At 54.8% G+C, this 17253-nt stretch overlaps 2 protein-coding genes across 7 annotated transcripts; one reads left to right on the forward strand and one right to left on the reverse strand.

Moving 5' to 3' along the window:
- Positions 1–303: 303 nt before the first annotated feature.
- Positions 304–10057, forward strand: Cacfd1 (calcium channel flower domain containing 1). Its single transcript, XM_041674325.1, has 5 exons — positions 304–484; positions 3233–3305; positions 4629–4754; positions 7637–7744; positions 8166–10057. The coding sequence occupies exons 1-5, from the start codon at positions 367–369 to the stop codon at positions 8254–8256; spliced, it is 516 nt and encodes a 171-aa protein (XP_041530259.1). The 5' UTR covers positions 304–366; the 3' UTR covers positions 8257–10057.
- Positions 4534–17027, reverse strand: Slc2a6 (solute carrier family 2 member 6). 6 transcript variants are annotated; one of them, XM_041674322.1, is made up of 10 exons: positions 16846–17026; positions 16157–16319; positions 14998–15204; positions 14284–14383; positions 13629–13837; positions 13235–13387; positions 12535–12643; positions 12026–12211; positions 11687–11832; positions 4534–5100 (listed from the first exon to the last, which is right to left on the reverse strand). In XM_041674322.1, the coding sequence occupies exons 1-10, from the start codon at positions 16932–16934 to the stop codon at positions 5071–5073; spliced, it is 1392 nt and encodes a 463-aa protein (XP_041530256.1). In that variant the 5' UTR covers positions 16935–17026; the 3' UTR covers positions 4534–5070. The 6 variants fall into 6 exon arrangements, 5 of the variants coding, with proteins under 5 accessions (XP_041530256.1, XP_041530255.1, XP_041530253.1 ...); XM_041674321.1 differs by lacking the exon at positions 4534–5100 and adding an exon at positions 10172–11026 and having other exon boundaries at positions 13235–13303; XM_041674319.1 differs by lacking the exon at positions 4534–5100 and adding an exon at positions 10172–11026 and having other exon boundaries at positions 16846–17025.
- Positions 17028–17253: the final 226 nt, after the last annotated feature.

The following is a 17253-nucleotide window of genomic DNA, read 5'->3' on the forward strand; positions in this document are numbered from 1 at the left end:
TTTCCTCCCACAACCTGCTCCAGCCGGGCTTGAAAGCTCATTCTACTGCAAGGTGGAGTTTCCTGGCCATTTGAGTAGGACCTTTGCCATTTCTAGACGACTTCTTCCAATCTTGGGAATCAAAAAAGGCCAGTCGGAATCCGGCGCACCTGCTGGGTCTCTGCGGTGAGGAGACCCTAGCGACTGTAAACACGCCCCTTATGCTAATATACGACAGTCTCCGCCTCCCGCCCGCCCCCCACTACTGGCTTGCGGGTCCGCCCTTATGCTAATCGCCGCCTCTCCCACAAGGCCGTGCGCGGGTGGACACGTCCCTTTGTGCGTGCCTGGGGCTGCGCGCAGCCTAGAGCGTAGCGTCCCAGCAGCATGAGCGGCTCGGGCGCTGCCGGGGCGGCCGCGGGCCCTGCCCCGCCGGCGCAGGAGGAGGGCATGACATGGTGGTACCGCTGGCTGTGCCGCCTGGCGGGCGTTCTGGGGGCCGTGTGTGAGTACCGCGGCCGGGGGAGCGGGCGTCCCCGGGGTTGCCATGGCTCCTTGCCTCGGGCCTGTGTTCTATCACCCGAAGTGCGGTGGCCAGAGGCCGAGCCGACCCGGCCTTGTCCAGAGGAGCCGAGACTCACGGAGGACGCGCGTCTCTCTTTTTCATGGTCCTCCTCGGCCTGGCGATGCTCACCTGGGCTGGGGTGGGACTGTTGAATTCCCAGCCTTTGGGCAAAGCTTGTTCATAAGTGGGGGCGGGGACAGGTCGCCACAGGCTAGCAAGTTTGCTTGAGAGTCTGACGGTGCCAGGGGGATGGCCCTGATGGCCCCACAGGATGGCTGGGCAGGGGGTGCGGGAGAAGCAGCTCATTGGTTTCTCAGTGTCCATTTAGACTCCAGCTCTTCAGCTGTGCACCCTCTGCTAATGCTTCTCACCGGCCCGGAATCTTCCACACCAATCCCTGGTTCACACCCCCTGAGCTTAGGTCCCAGAGAGCTCTAAAAGGATAAAAGAGAAAGGCAGGTCTGCCTCTTACGTGCAGCTATGTTGCTGGCCTTCCAAATCAGACTTTTGAACGGAATGTGTTTCTTAAATCCTGTCTGTCCCTTTCATTGTGAATTCCTAGAAGCCCAGGGGGAATACTGGTCTCAGGAAAGGGAGGTCCGAGGATCCCATTGCCTACCCGGTACAGGAGCCGAAACTGTGTGGGTAGGGCAGACCCATCTGCTCTCTTGCCTGAAGGAGTAACTAGGAGCCCCATCTGTTCAGAGGCTCCTGCTGGAAGTTCAGGTGGATTGGGTGGGGCTAGTTGTGTGCTGCCCTGGCAAGGCAGTTCCGGAGGGAATTTGCCGAGGTCGGATTCAGATCCTCTCCTGCAGTTAGCTATTTCAAGGTGGAGCTAAGGGGTGCAGGAGCAAGGAAGATCCTGACCTCCCTCCATCTTGGTGATCCCATCAGTGACCCCCGTGACTTCTAGACTGACTTTGGAAATCCCGCCCAGTCCTGTGCTTCCTAAAGTGGGTGTCTATGCTACTTCAGAAGGTCTCCCCCAACTCAGCCCTCCTTCTGGGTTGAACCATAGTTGAAATCTTAGGGGAAACCCGTGGCACTAACTTCAGTTGTCCTCCTAGCCTACAGATTTTGGGGGAGGGGCAAAGTGTATTTGCTTTAGAAATTCAGTAGGGGGTTTTGACACGAGCTGTGTCTTAACCAGTCATTTTGGCATAGGGCTGTCTTCTCTTAGAGTGAAGGGCCTTGGAGGGATTTATTCTGGTCCCAAAGACATCTGGAGACAATAGCTATAAAGAAGAAAAGATTGCATAGTGACATCTGCCTTTTATGGAGGACATAGCAGTAGCAGCCCAAGTGGATGTTTCTGAGTCCTTGGTTGTCAGAGGACTTCCGTTTCTCTGCGTTGTGACCTGGTCCTCCCCAGAGCTGTCTGTGTAGGGCAGAGTGGGTGAAGTGGAGCCACAGATGGAATGCTGATGCCAGCAGTGTAGGCTCCTCAGGTGAGACCAGACCCAACCCCACACAGGCAGAAGGTGCGTAGTCCCTCACTTTTGTGTCCCCAGGAGCTTTGCGGCCAGAGCCACACATGGGTGAGTGCTGCCTTGGGTTCTTTATTAGGGAAGGTGGTTTTATGGCATAGGAGCTGGGCCACTCAGATCCATTCTCCTGCATCAGCTTCCATTTGCATAGTGTAACACAGGAAAGAGGAAAACGGTGGAATTCCAGGCCCAGTGGAGGGATCAGGTGCCATAGGCCTGCTGCAAGTTTAATGAGTTGGTTGCTAATTGCAGCCTCAGAGGGCCAGCACTCTGCCCCTCCCTGGCGACAACCTGGGCTTGTGTCCTACCAAGCTGGGCAACTCCCAGGAATGTCCTCAGAGGCTCCCAGAGTTCCTGGTGAGGGACTTCCTGGTGAAGCCAGCTGCAGGCTGTGAGTGGGTGTGGCAGACTGTGTCCCTGAGGTGCTGACAGAGGGGAAGAACCTCAGGCTCCACACTGAAGTGAAGTTCTATGGTGGGGAAGAAGAGGACACATTGTCCCTGCATGGCGTCTTGCTGTTCTACTATTGGGACACAGCATGGCCATGTGTAGGAGAGAAAATGAGCTGAGGGGGCTACATGTCCAGGATGGATCATTGGCTGGTGTTTTAGATGTGGAACTGTCACTTGGATCTTACCTGGCCCCCATCAGTGTATCATGAGAAGCATCCCTATCCTGACCCAAATTCAGGCTGTAGCCAGACATAGTGGCACGGGCCTGTAATCCCAGCCCCCAGGAGGCTGAGGAAGCAGGATAGTGTATCTTGGGCTACAGAGCAGGACTCTGTCTCAACGGGGGAAAAAAACCAAAACTCGAATCGAACAAGCATAAACAACAACAAGCAATCTCAAATAAATCTGAGTAGAATTTTCCAATTCAGAGGGCTTTTTGAGCAGCCTACTTCGTGGATGGTGATTGGTGGCCCCTGCTAAGGTTTTTGTTGAGAGCAGAACAGGCCTGACCTCTTGAGGGGGTTTTGATAATGGCTGGGAACCAAGAGCTGGCTCATCAGAGCCTTAGGTGTGAGAAAGGTGTTGCCTTTACCATCCCCGCAAGTGTGAAAGTGGCTGGATTTGAGGTTCCTGAAGAGGCTAGCTGTCTCAGGTGAGGGTGGGTGGCTGAGGGAAGCCCTAGTATTGAGCATGTTCTCAGTGTCTGCCACATACTCTACTAACTCCTGCCCATGTCATTTGCTTTGAAGCCTGTGCCATCTCTGGACTCTTCAACTGTGTCACCATCCACCCTCTGAATATTGCAGCTGGCGTGTGGATGATGTGAGTAGCTGTGAGTGGCCTGCCCCGGTGGGGCTTGAGGTCTGTGATGCGGGTCTTTTCCCCCTCCATGCTCCCACCAGTGATGGGCCAGGGGGACAGCCGGCTGAGCCCTTATTGAGTACAGGGTCATAGACACAGTTACTGAGCATCTACCTGGCTCAACACTGTAGACTCCTCATCTACTGCAATGGGATCTTCCCTCTCGGAGCTCCAGAGCCATGGTGTGTAAGGTCAGAGTTGGGGGTCTAAGAGGGAGAGAAGAGGGTGGTCGGCCAGCCATGAGGCGGTGAGCAGGGCTAGTTAGGGGGGCAGATGCAGGTATAACTGGTGGCTATAGCATCCACAGGTCTTATCTCCCTCCCTGTTCCCCCCACCCCCCCAGTGATGGGCTCCTTATCACCCTCTTTCCAGCAGCTTGATCCCAGGAGGGGGCGCCAGAGAGAGGGCTGCTCACTGCGCAGGGGAAGCATTAGCATTTGTTAGTGCCTGCCCTCTCTTTTGGGGCAAGGTATAGGTCCCGCCTTAGGCCTCAGGCCAGGGTGATTTTGGTCTTGTGGTGATGTGTGTTGAGGCCTGTGCTGGCCCCAGGTGGCGAGGATGGGGACTGTAGAGGTTGTGTACAGATTGGCAGAACAGTGAGCTGATATTTGGAAGACTAGCAGCCACGGTGGGCAGGCAGTGGGCAGGAATTACAAGAGCTGTGTCTGTTAATCAGGCTGTCAACAGCACTTTCTTCCAGATGTGGCAAAGGCCCAGTTGTCTGATCATGACCATTCCCCACCCATGGAAGCCAAGGCCTTCAGCACCAGCAGCCTAGCTGCTCCCAGCAACTGGGCAAGGATCGAAGTCACCTGAGTAGAAGCTCCCAGCATGGGCTGCCCACTACCCTACCTCTGTCTGCCTGACCCACACGGTCTCAGGCCTCAGGCTATGAGCAGTCCTCAGTGACTGGGGGCAGCCTGCCCTTAGTGGCAGTGTTGGCGACTATGATAATACTCCTAGCAGCTGGCACTGTGGCTAAGTTCTGTGGATGAACATGCTGCTGGCTCAAGATAACATCGAGGCAAGGGCCTTAGTTCATTTCACAGTTGGAAGGATAAAGATATCAGATACCAGGCTCTTCCTCCAGCATGCTTGGGTAGTTAGGGATGCTGCTACAGCAGTGGGGTGGGGTGGGGTGTTGAACTGTTTGGCAGAAACAGGTACCTTGTAGCATCTTCTGAGGGCCTGTGGGAGGGTGGTGTTCTTTGAACCACTGGCGTGAAGGCTTTTGCAGTCCCAGGTTGTCAACTATTATCGTCCTTGTTGCCTTTGCCCCTGCAGCATGAATGCCTTCGTCCTGCTGTTGTGCGAGGCGCCCTTCTGCTGCCAGTTCGTGGAGTTTGCAAACACAGTCGCTGAGAAGGTCGATCGACTGCGCTCCTGGCAGAAGGCTGTGTTCTACTGCGGGTGAGGGGCTGTTGGGCGGGGCCTATGACACGGTTCCCCAAACTTTCTGATTAAAGCAGGTATTGGTGAGGTGTGCGGGGCAGGAACAGGTAGAGGCCTTTCTTTCCTGCAGGAGTTTCATTGGATAGCTGTAGACACAGCCACTGGCCCATCCAATAACAGCTGCTAAAGAGCGGGACCCAGTATTTGCCTTCTGGAGCTCAGCTGGCTGCTACGGCCACACAAGTGTTCTAAGATCTTTGGTGCTTGTAGCAGTGTGTGTGTGGAGGAAGCAGCTGGGAGTTGCCAGGTAGGTCATAGTAGATCTGCGAGGGCATTAGGCAGCCTTGAGAGGAGTGAGACCAACCTAGAAGTTGAGACATGAGACTGAAGAACAGAAAACACCATTCTTCTCTAAGTACGTTTTCTCCTTTTGGTTCTGACAAGTGTTATAAGACTGCACCCCTTCTGAGATAAATTGAATACACAGAAGCTTCAGGAAAGCACTTTTTTTGCATGAGAGGCCTGGCTAGGCAGTGATATTTATCACGGTTTATCTTTACAATCAGGTTAGACCAAAGCTTGGTGAAGGCTCAGCGGCTTCGGCAGTGAGAGTATACAATGAGTGTGTGCTTGCTGGCGGTTTTCTGTTGTGTCTAAATCTAAAGGGATCGTAGGATCACAAAATTCTAATCAGGCTCGCATGATGTTCTTTGGTTTGTGTGTGTGTGTGTGTGCGCGCGCATACGTGCGCACACACACACGTATGCATACCTATATATAGGTGCACACATGTGCGGAAGCCAGATGTGGAGACCAGGTATTTTCTTCATTCACTTTTCACTTGTTTTTAAGGATAGGGTCGCTCACTGAACCTGGAGTTCACAAATTTGGCTCGACTGCCTGTCTCTACCTCACCAGCCCTGAAGTACTTGGGCTCTTATGGGGATCCAAACAGGGCCTCACGCACATGCAGCAGGCACTTTACCAACTAAGCTCTCTCCTTACCCCTTCGTTTTTTCCCTACCCTTTGTATTTGAGGTGGTCTCATTATGTAGACCTGGCTGGCCTTGAACTCACAGAGATTCGTCTTCTCTGCCTCCTGAGTACTGGGATTAAAGGCGTGAGTCAGCATACCTGGCTTTCTTTGAGTTTCTAAGACGTGTTGTCATGATGTTCACAGTAATGTGTGTTTATCAAAAGTCATTTGTAAAGTAGAAGATGGTCATTCCAGATCTCACTACCTATTTTCTGGCATGTGTTTCTCCAATCCAGACCCTTTTGAAGCTCATCTTTAACCTGCTTATAAAGGTTGAACCTGCTTTTTTGACTTGCTGTGGTATTCATATTCAGTATCATCACAAAGACTATGACCTTCCTTTTAATGTTAAACACATTTATTCAGCTGGACATAGTGCCTTTGTTTTAATTTGTTAGCTGACGTCAATCAAGTCTGGTGAACATCTATCTGCCAAAACTACCATGATGACATCCTTAGGAGATGTTTCCAGGTGTGAAATTACCAGGCCAAAGGCTATGGTCATTCAAAAGATCTTAACATACGTGACTCAGTTTCTTTCCCAAGAGGCTATCTGGGTGTCCGTCCCCTCCCCACCCAGTGCCTAGTGCCACTTTAACGTTTATATTCATTGTCTAGGAAGTAAAATGCCCTCCTGTATATTCTCATTCATTTTCTTTCTCAAAAGGTTTCTGGTCTCTTGTCCTGCTCTTTTGAGAGCTTTAATGTTTGACTTTGCAGGCTGTGTGTTTTCAGTATTAAAGACCTCAGATTCCTATGCTATGTTTCCCATTCTGGTTTTTCCAACCTATTTGCCTTTAATATTAATGGTTTTCCTCATATGATCGTTTCCCTCGAGATTTCTATTATTTTATTATAGAAACCCCTCGACTTAAGATGGGTTTCCGTTTTGATAAAACGGCCTATTGAAAACATGGTAGCACACCTCACCTACCAAACACAGCTGTTACCAACCTTCACCATGCTTCAAGCCCTGACGCTGGGCATTATGACTTGGTATGGTGCCTCCTAAGGTGGCCTGCAAAGCTTGGGGCTCAGAACTCTAGTCAGTGTCTGCTGAGTACCACAAGCACAACCATAGATGGACCGTAGTCTGCTATAGTCAAGGATCCTCCTCACTTGGAAGCACTTCTGCTATAATGAAATCTACACCGGAAGTCCAAGGAGTGAAGTTGGCTTTGAGTGTGTGTCATCCTCCTGCTCCGGGTGCCTCCTCTCCAGAAGTGACTGGACTGAGGGCCGGGCTGCAGGCTCCAGAACCTTCCTGAGTCAGCCTGTCTGGGACTCACCTCCTGTTGTAAAATCCCATCCCTCAAGACTGAGTTGCAGAGGGTCTTAGGTAGAATGAATCCACCACCAGGTGGCGCCAGCCTGCTACTGAAGCCCCAGCTAGAGCTGCACTGGGTCCAGTGTTCCCCTGGGCATGAACGGGGTGTGGGTGTGGGGTGTGGGGGTCAGGGTGGAGTGGGATGGTGGTGCTTGTTGAGGTACAGCTGGCCCAGGATTGCTGTACTGATGAGAGCGTTCATTCAGTGTGAGGTGGGTGTGGGATAAGTGGCCAGCAGTCCTCACCTGACATCAGGATCTCAGGTTTTACCTCACTATACGGTGGAGGGGGAGCCTTGAGAAGCTAACTTGGGCACAGGACTGTACGGATGGACCATAACCCCATCCTCTGGCCCCAGCCTCTCTGTTCTAATGAATCATATACCCAGCTGTTTGCTATTTAACCATTTGTGGGTCACAGATCTTGCCATGGAGACCTGCTATGGTCTTCAATTCTGCCTCCAGAAGGGATGTTTGAGGCCCTCACAGGGCCAACACATGGGGTGGGAGTGCACCCTTGACCTCTGTTCTCTCCTAGGATGGCCGTTGTTCCCATCGTCATGAGCCTGACCCTGACCACGCTGCTGGGCAACGCCATCGCCTTTGCCACCGGGGTGCTGTACGGACTATCTGCCCTGGGCAAAAAGTGCGTCTGCAGCCCAACCCCGGGGTGGGGCTTCCTTTGCTGCCCCTGCTACCCCATCTCTCAAGTGGGAAAGGTCTGGGTGGAGCCCTCTGTCTAGTTATGCACAGTGGCCATAAGTGACTTACCTGTGCTCTCAGGAAGAGAGTCAAGAACTCGGGACAATGTAGGTGGCCCCTCTTGCCTGGCTTGCACTCCATCAGGTATGCACCAGACACTGTAGCCAACTGCCACCTGTCCCCTTCAGCTTTGTCGGTACCAGCAACATGTGCCCCTCTCAGAGGAGCAAGGCCTCTGTCCCCTTGACGGTGACCTCTGGGGAGCAGAGTCCTGGGGAAACATGCCTGCAGGTTCTATCTGATTGCAGCCTGGGCGTTGGTAGTGGGAGGGCTGAGCCCATGGAACAGCCTCTTTTCTCCCCTAGGGGTGATGCCATTTCCTATGCTCGGATCCAGCAGCAGAGGCAACAGGCAGATGAGGAGAAGCTGGCTGAGACTCTGGAGGGAGAGCTGTGAGGTGGCCCAGGGTGGCCTACCCTCATTGCCTACTGCCACTGGGTTCTGTGTGACATCTGGAGAAGGCGGAGCACCAAGTCTGTAAAATGGCCTGGGAGAGGAGTCCCTGCACGTCATCATGCCTCAAGTCGTCTTGTGCCTACCCTGTTCTCTGGACCTACTCAGCCTGGAGCTCCTGCCCCACTGGGATGAACTCGCTCCTGTGAGCCTATGGTGCGGATTCCTGCGCTGGTCACCCTTCCCAGACCTAAGGCCGGTCACCCAGGCTCCTGCCGCTTCAGGGCCGAGCTGGCTGGCAGGTGAGGCTTCAGCTCTGCCCCATGCACCTGTCCTCAGAGCAGAGGATGAATGCAGCAGTGTCTTGAGGCCAGCAACTGTTGCCTGGAGCAGGAGAGATGGCTGGTCCTTTGAGAATCTACAGCACTCCCAGGAAGCAGCTTCTTGGCCAGAAGAGCAGCCTTGGCAGTGGCCAGAGGGCTGGATGGAAGTCCCCTGGTGCCTTGACCAAGCTATTCCAGATACCTTGTTGTTCCATCTCCCATGGGCCTTGCCTTGACCTCCAGGTCCTGCCCCTCCCCCAGCTCAGGCTTTGGTGCTAGGAAGTGTGTGTTTGTGTGTGTGGTGTGCGCTGGGAGCGTGTACTCCTGCTAATACGCAGTGAGAGCCTCTTTATCAGTGATGGCAGGTTCACTATTTGTAGGGATTGACCTCAGGTATTCTTCCCAACCTGCCCCTGGAATCCTGTAGCCTTTGAAGAGCTGAGCAGAGACTCAAGTCATCTCTCACACAGAGCTGGCCCTGCCTCAGGTACTAGACCTAGGTGAGTAGGCCTGCATGGCTAGGATATGGAGAACTGCTACTCTGGAACTAGTCCTCCTGCACATAACCTGGTTGTCCCCCATCCTTCTGCACTGTTATCTTTTCCTGCTGTCCTGTGATGTTGGCAGTAGTGGCTCCTTAGATGGGCGGGACCCTAGACATTAGGCACATGTTGGTGGTCTGGCTGAAGATGACGTGAGAGATGCTAAGCCCTGCCTCTCTCCTGCACTAGGACTTCAGCTGGGCCTGCTCCATGGGACCCAGCCCAGGAGTTGCTGAGTCTCTAGGGAATCTTTAGCTCACCAGTTTTTGGAGCCAGGAATAGTGGGCATTCTATTTTGGATAGAGACTCTTTGATATGTGGGCTCTGGTCTTTTCTCAGAGAGCCTGGACACAGTGAACCCCAGAGTAGCCGAGATGTCACAGTGTACCTGGCTTGGCGGGACATGTGTCTTCAAGGTTTTTCTGAGGCTATTTTTCTCAAGCCAGGAATGGGCTTCAAGGGCTCTGTGTATGTATGTTTGGGTGTGTCAGGGCCCATGTTCACAGTAAGACCTGTCTACCTCCCAGGAGGAGCAAAGGCCCTACCTGCCCCTCTGGTTACTTGTATTGGCATAAGATTCAGGTCACTTCTGCCCAGGCCTTCTGTCCCTGGTATTGAAACTCACTGGCTACATCTGTGGATAAGATTGGACCCCAATAAGGAAATTGATTTTGTACTGGGAAAGCATGGGGTAGGGGGTAAAGGTAGAGAGAGGGATAGAGACCAGAGTGTGACAGTCATTTACATTCTGAGGTTCCGGAATTACGGTGGCTCTGGAGCCCATTGCTTTGCTTCTGAGCACACACAGGCACTCTCTAGCCTAGACTAGGCCTCTCTATTGCCTGTATCTGACTGTCTTCTGTGGCTCCCTTTGCCACCCACCCCCTGGTTTGTTTTTGGTTAGCTTACATTTGGAGTAAAGCAAGGCTGTAGTTGGTATGCACCGTCTACCTGTCACCTTCTGTCTTCAGTGTCTGGGACTGGCAGGGAGACCCTGACTACACCTGCTGGGCTGAGCCTGGCCCAAGCCTGCTCACATGGTCTCAGAGTAGCCTATCTGTAAAGGGTGAGCTGGCGTTCAACCCCACGGTGGCTGCTGCTTTCTCTGCAGCACGTCCAGAGTGCCCTGGCTACTGGGGTAGGGAGCTCCTGGAATAGATCCCGCTCCCCTTTCCTCCCTGAGGCAGCAGGCCCAATTCCTTTATTTTGAAAAACAGTGAACAGTTTTCAGACTAGAGGTATCCAAAGGTTGGAATGGGTCCTGTACTCTGGCTTTTGGAAGCCCAGTGTTCCCCCCAAGGTATCCAGACCCTATGGGTGCAGGACCCTGTCCTTCCCATGCCAGCTGATCAGAACAGCATGATGTGATGATGTCCCTGTACAGAGCCACTTTGCCACCTCCAGCCCTGTTCTCTGTTCTCAGCGTGGCTATGCATGGGAAGTGTCCCTTGTAGGAGCGAGAAACTAAGCCCCAGGTCCCCCGACAGCCTTGTCCTTGGGCACAGCCTTTGCTCAGTCTGGGGCTGGGCTGCCTGCTCCCCCTGCAGGTCTCAGTTGAGGTATTACAGCACCGCAGGCTGCCTGAGCTGGGGCCTACCAGCCCATAGTTGGTGAACTGCCTGTCCGGAGGTGGAAATGTGTTCTGCATTCTGGCTGACGGCAGGGATGCTGCTGCTCCTGGTTGCAGGTGTGACTGTGGCCAGCGCAAAGGCCTGGCCTGGGTGATGTGGTCCCTTAGAGCCAAGCCCCTGACTAGGGCCTGAAGGACATCCTGCGGGTTTGGAAGAAGGCCTCGATCTGCTCCAGCGAGCGGCCCCTGGTCTCAGGCACGCAGCAGCCTGTGAAGAGCAGGCTGAGCGCGCAGATGGCCGAGAAGAAGAAGAAAGGCACCTGGAGGCCGAAGGCATTCTGCAGTGGGGAGTTGGGGAGGGAGTCACTGAGCAGACCCAGCCCCCAGCCAGAATTTCGTGGACTCAGCCAGTACTGAGTCCTGTGGGTGGCCTTCATCTGGCCACTGCTCTGCTCTGAAACCTCCCGGCCTTCCCTACTATCCCCAAACTGCCCTCAGCCATCCTTGGAAACTCTGCCGTCTTAGGTACCACACCCAAGCTCTAGGCTGCCTACAGGGCCTGGTGGGCAGCATGTGTGTCAACCTTCCTCTTAACCTCAGTCACTGAGGGAGGAGGGCAGGTTCTGGCTTGTGCTGACCCAGCTGGATTGCCTTGATAAGAGTCTGGAGCTGGCCAGCATTCAGGTGTTTTTAGGGCCTGCTGGCTGGCAGACCTGGGAGCTAGGTATATTTAGGAGGGACCTCACCATGCTATAGTCAGGTAACAGGGTTACACTGGAGAAGCCCAGCATCCAATAGGTCAAGAGACAGTACAGCTGATCTGGGCTGGGAGGTAACTTGACTCCCACAAACACCCCACCCCCCATCCCCGTGTGCTCCTGTTTCTTGTCATGGCCTTGGCTGTGCTATTACTTGGCCACTCTTAGCCTCTAAAGGGTCTGTGAAGGAAGACTGCTAATGGAGAAGCCTCGCTGGGAGTCCAGGGGGCAAAAACTCACCACTGCCAGCAAGAAGTAGTTGGTGAGGACGAAAGCTGTAAGCCAGCTGACCAGCACACAGAGCCCTGAGGCAACACCACGGGCACGCAGGGGCAGAACCTCAGACATGAGGAGCCAGGTGATGGGCCCCCAGCCCATGGCATAGCCTGTCCGGAAGAGGGGAGCAGTTGGGCTCAAGCCCTGGGGACCCTCAAGCTGTCTTGCTTGTGTCTCTTGGGTTACAAGGAATAGGACTTCCCCAATTCCCCAACCCCTCAGGCAAACCAGGACAGTAACAGAACCCTGTGCCCCCACCCAAACAGCCCATCCCAGGGGTCCCCACTGCCAGGGTGTTCCTACCCATAATGAAGAGCATGGTGGCCAGTAGGGGTATCAGAGTGAGATAATTGAAGGACATAGCTGGGGGCTGCTCTGTACCCTCCAAGGTCATGATCTCCAGTCCCAGAGTGCTGTTGGGGGTCAGAGTCCTTGGGCCAAACTGGATGTACAGCCCCAGTGTCAGGTTGGCCACAAACATGACGGATGCTGCGGACACACGGGCACTTCAGGACCAAGATTCTCCAAAGCCTGAGGCCCTTCCCGAGCCCCACAGCACCTCTTTCTGGGCAGCAAGGCTGGCTTGTAAAAGGGGCAGTCCTCCCACCCCCAACACCCCCAACACGGAATGACAAGCTCAGGGTCTCTTGCCAGCCCTGAGCTAGGTGGCTGGACTCCCTTGCTCTTGGAGCTCTGGCAGATCTGTCTGGAGCAGCCACCATGTGCTAGGGAAGCTTGGGTATGGTCTGAAGACTACAGTCCACCCGGTGACTGCAGGAGCGAGAGGCAAACATCAGAGTGGGGACACTCACCTGACACATAGAGCAGGACTTTGCGGCCGGCCAGGTCCATGGTGACAGCCGCAATCAGCACAGACACGAGCCTCACAGCGCCCACGATGGCTGCATCCTGCTGGGAGGGCTGGGGGCAAGACACTGGGCTGAGAGGCCTGTTCTGTGCCCTGTACCGACCTAATTCATGTCAGGGCACTCAGGCCTAATCCAGGGTCACTGTCCCTTTTTGCCTTGAGCCATCACAAGTACCAAGCCCTAGGTACTTTCTCTGCACCCAACCCTTTACTGGGGGGTGGGGGTTCCCCAGTACAGGCATATACACTATGCCTACTACTAGTCCTAGTGGGCACAGATCCTGGCTGGGCAGTGATGGTGGACCGAAGTCATCCTCCTCTTCAAACCTCATTGCAGGAAGAACGTGGGGGTGGAACTGGGCTCTCGGGGACCTCACAGGCCCCACCTGGGATCTGAGCCTGGGGCCATGGTCCCAAGAGTCCCCACATTCTATTAAATTGTTTCCCTTCGTTAACTGTATATTTTAAAACACTTAAGCTTCACTTGAGGAAATTGTAATTGAGGCAGGGTGTGAACCAGAAGTGTCCAGGTCTCCGTCACCTAACTCCCTGCTTGTATTCTCCTCAGCAGCCTCACGGGACTCTGGCCAGTGTGTGTGTGTGTGTGTGTGTGTGTGTGTGTGTGTGTGTGTGTGTGTTCTCACCAGCACCACTGATGTGCTGTCGAAGATGGTCTGCAGGTACACGAGGATGGGCGTGATGCCCGTCAGCTGCTGTAGAAAGCGCATCAGGACTGCGATGAGAATAGGCCGGTACACACGGGGGTCCCGGGCCTCCGACCATGACACTCGGCTACTCTGGAACACAAAGCTGCTGCTGAGGGGCTGTGCCAGGCTCTCCAGCCTTGGCCACCCTGTCTTGGCACCTGTGGGTCTAAGAGAGACCCAGCCACCCAAGGCTGCCTGGACTCTGCACACTGGGAAGAATCCATCATTCCGAGGAGAGGCAGTCAAGGCTCAAAGAGGCCCAGTGAATGTCCAAGGCCACAGAGAGCCTTGCGTGCTGGGCTCGGATCAGTCAACCCCACCCATGCTGCACCTGTCTCCGCACATTGTCCTGGATCTGCTCAAACTCCCAGTGGACCTCTGAGTCAGCTCGCAGCCAGGTCAGTGCCTGCAGTGCCTCCTCATCCCGGCCCTTTGAGAGCAGGAAGCGAGGCGAGTTGGGCATGAAGCTAAGCAGCAAGATCATGACGAGGACAGGCCCCTCCCCGGCCACAGCAAGCCACCTCCAGGGCAGCAAAAGACCTGGTGAGAGAGGCTTTAGTGAGGGGCTGGGGCCTCTGAGTAACCTCACTGCACTCCTGGCCAAGCCTCCCGATTGCCCACGTCTCTGTAGTAGAGGCAATGAGGGGCTGCAGGGATTGCCTGGACCCTGGTACTAGAGTGAGCTTCTTACAGTATAATGAAAGAGGGTAGGGAGGCTGGGCATGGGACTCTCATCCCCATCACCCAGGCAGGCAAGCTCCTGTATGGGCGTCCCTCATGACTGACAGGATACTAGACAATCTTAGTGCTGTGGGAAGGTGGTTTGAGACTCCTGCTGTAGAACAGGCCTCACTGCTCAGAGATGTGGTACCCATGGGGGCTAGGAAGCCAGATGTCCTGCCTATCAGCGCTGGGTTCTTTCAGGGAGAGTTCTACCCCCCCACCATCTCCAGAACCTGCATGCTGGATTACAGGATGATACTTGCCGAGGGCATAGAGAGACAGGGATCCAAATACGGACATGAGCTGCGGTGTGGCCCCAAGAGCTCCACGAACACCAGGGGGTGCAATCTCAGACACGTATACCTGCAAGACACATGCCTCCACTTGGGGCTTTAGTGGGAATGCATGTTTCTGGGCCCACTGGGGTGAGAGAGGGAGGCCTTGGAGCCGGGAGAAACTGGCAGGGGATTTGTTCTGACCATAGCTCTGACCTTCCCTTTCCCTAGCAAGAAAATAGGCAGAAACACTCAGCTCTGATGGGCATGGGGGTGGAGGTGGGGAGGCAGACACACAGACAGACTATGATGCTGGGACCCAAACAAGCCCAGGGTATTCAGGCCAGGTGCCTGTGTTTCTCTTAGTGACCCCCTTTCCCTCTGTTTGGCCAGAGGACAGGTGTCTGTAGGGAGTACTGCATGAGGTAAGCAGTTGGGGCTGGGGGGGGGGCGGGCGGGAGCAGGAACTTCCCTTCACATCCCTTGCTCAACGCAGATTTTCTTCAGTTGAGCAATGCATAGAACTGAGGTCAAAACACAGGATAGGAAGCTTTCGGTGACAGTGATGTCAGCTTCTTTGGTGGAGGGAAGTGAGGTTCCTCGGGCAATGTAGGAGACCCCACCACACACTCTACTGAGCAAAGGCTCAGAGGCAGGGGTGGCCCGGAACAGCCCTGAAGCAGCGGAGACATCTGGCCTTACCGGGATGCAGGCAGCAGTGAGTCCCCCGGCAAAGCCTGTCAGCGTTCTCCCCAGCAGGAGCATCCAGAGGCCACGGGCACCAGCCATGAGTGCATAGCCAATGACTGAGGGGACAGCCGAGAACATGATGCTGAGCTTCCGGCCCAGGAGGTCATTCAGTACCATAGCACTGAGGCCCCCAGCTGCGGCACCCAAGGTGAACACGGACTGCAGGGGTGCGAGAAGATACAATGGTCTTAAGCGTTCTCACCCCCAGCGGAGCCTAGAGATAGTTCCCCCAGGGCTGACCCAGAAGGCAGGCATTCATCCTGTTGGAGTGCACAGCCGCCTGTGGACAACGGTATGGGAGGGTGCCACAACTACTGTTCTGCTCTAGAGGTGCAGGGGGGCCACCTGTCCACAATGGCTCAGCTCAGGAGTGTCCACACAGGCCTCAAATGTGGTCATCTGCCTCCGCCTCCCAAGTCCTGAGATTAACGGCATCCTCTATAGCTTCCACTCTACCCAAGAGAACTGTGACTTAAGATTTGGGGGTCATTGGATTTGCCTGGACTCTGTTACTCATGAGCAGTGGGACCAGGGCACACAGCTTGGCTTGTCTAAGCCTCAGTTTCTCAGCTGTGTAATGGGGAGAGCACAGGTTGACCCCAGGAGTAAAACTGTTTCACCAAATATCTGAGCTGTGTGTTCCCTGCACGTGCCCACCCCATTTGAAATGCTCAAGAAACCCTGAATCTTTCCAGCTTGGTTGTCAAGTTGCAGTTCTAACACAGGGTCTACTGACATCTAATGCTACAGTCTTGGGCCCCTTGGGCTCTTCTCTATTTGGCCATACTATGTCTTTCTCCAGATGACACCTCTCATCCCTCTGGCACCTGGTGTTCCTGCCTCCAGACACCCATGAAGATGTCAGCTCTGCTGTGGCAGCCTGGCTGTGGGTATGCTATTGGGAAATCTTCCCATCAGCCCCCCCGCCCCCCGCATCTCTGTAGGATGTCACTTCCTCATGGGTCTTGCCATCACCACTAGCAGACAGGAGTGTGTGAGGGAGGCTTTAGGGGAGGTGCCAAGGCTGAGGGATTTTAGTTCTCTGTGGTAAACAGACTGAGTGGGTCCATGCTCCCCTACTACCCCGCCTGGCTTAGAGAACAGGTCTCACCCCAAACCAGGATGCCTGCTTTTTGTCCAGGTGTAGTTCTGGGTCAGAAGAGAGCTTCAGCGCAGGAATGACTGGGGACGTGTAGACCAGGGCATACCCAAAGCTGAAATTGCCCAGCACAGCAGCAAAAGTGGCCAGGAACACCCTTCTGTTTTGCAAGACCCTGGTGGAGGATGGGGGTGGAACCAAAGGACCAGGGTCAAGTCCTCTAACTGGATCCTGTGTTCCCAGACTGCTGCCTTCCCTGAGCCTCGTGGTCATCCGGCTCAGCTGACAGCAGGGAGAAGCCTGGGTCCAGGGCCAGTCAAGTTGGTACCTCCCTGAGGCCTGAGCAACGGCTCTAGGAAATCCCCAGGGTGCCAGTTGGGGATGGGACCCCTTTTTCTCCAAAAAAGGGGTCATGGGTTCCCTTTCCTGCTGTGCTGCCCAAAACTTGCTCTGTAATCTCAGGCAAGACCCTCATTCTCTCCCTATCTGTGACAGATGGGTCCCCACCCATTATTTTTTGAGAAGGCCACTTCTCTATGGGAGATCAGCTCTTTAAATAGGACTTGCGAGCATGCGGTTAGAAAGAGCCAGATGACTCTTGGTAGCCACCAGAAGTCAGTGGCAGCCCAAGATGTGTGCCGACAGCCTACTGGAGATAAGGCCATTCCAACCTCCCACCCCCCACGCCCTGCGACTCTCACCCGGCCCGCGTCCTTTCTCTCGGCGACGCGGGCGCCTCGGGGAAGGTGTCATAGTCCAGACCCTCAGATCCTAGCAGGGGCTCCTGCATGGTCAGTGCCGACGCTGGAGTACACGCAAGCTGGACTGAGCAGCGGAGCTAAAGCATCCGCCCGAGCCCCCAGCGCGCGTCAGGCAAAGCTCCGCCCTGCGGCTACGATTGGCTGCAGGGCGGCCTTGCAGGGCCGTGCTGTCCAATGGGACGGTCGCTTGTCTCGGATGCAGGATGCGGTCGGGCTCTGGGGCGCGTCCATCCGCGTGCGCTTGGAGGCCCTGGGTTCTGCCGGGGAAACCCGCTCCAAGGGCAAGGCGTAGGGCGGGCGAACACTAGCGAACACCTGTTAGGGTGGCCTGGGACCAGCGACCGAGGT

This window comes from Microtus oregoni, unplaced genomic scaffold, assembly GCF_018167655.1.
Source record: "Microtus oregoni isolate MIOR12 unplaced genomic scaffold, Mior012 000025F_ref0000491, whole genome shotgun sequence".
NCBI lineage: Eukaryota > Metazoa > Chordata > Mammalia > Rodentia > Cricetidae > Microtus > Microtus oregoni.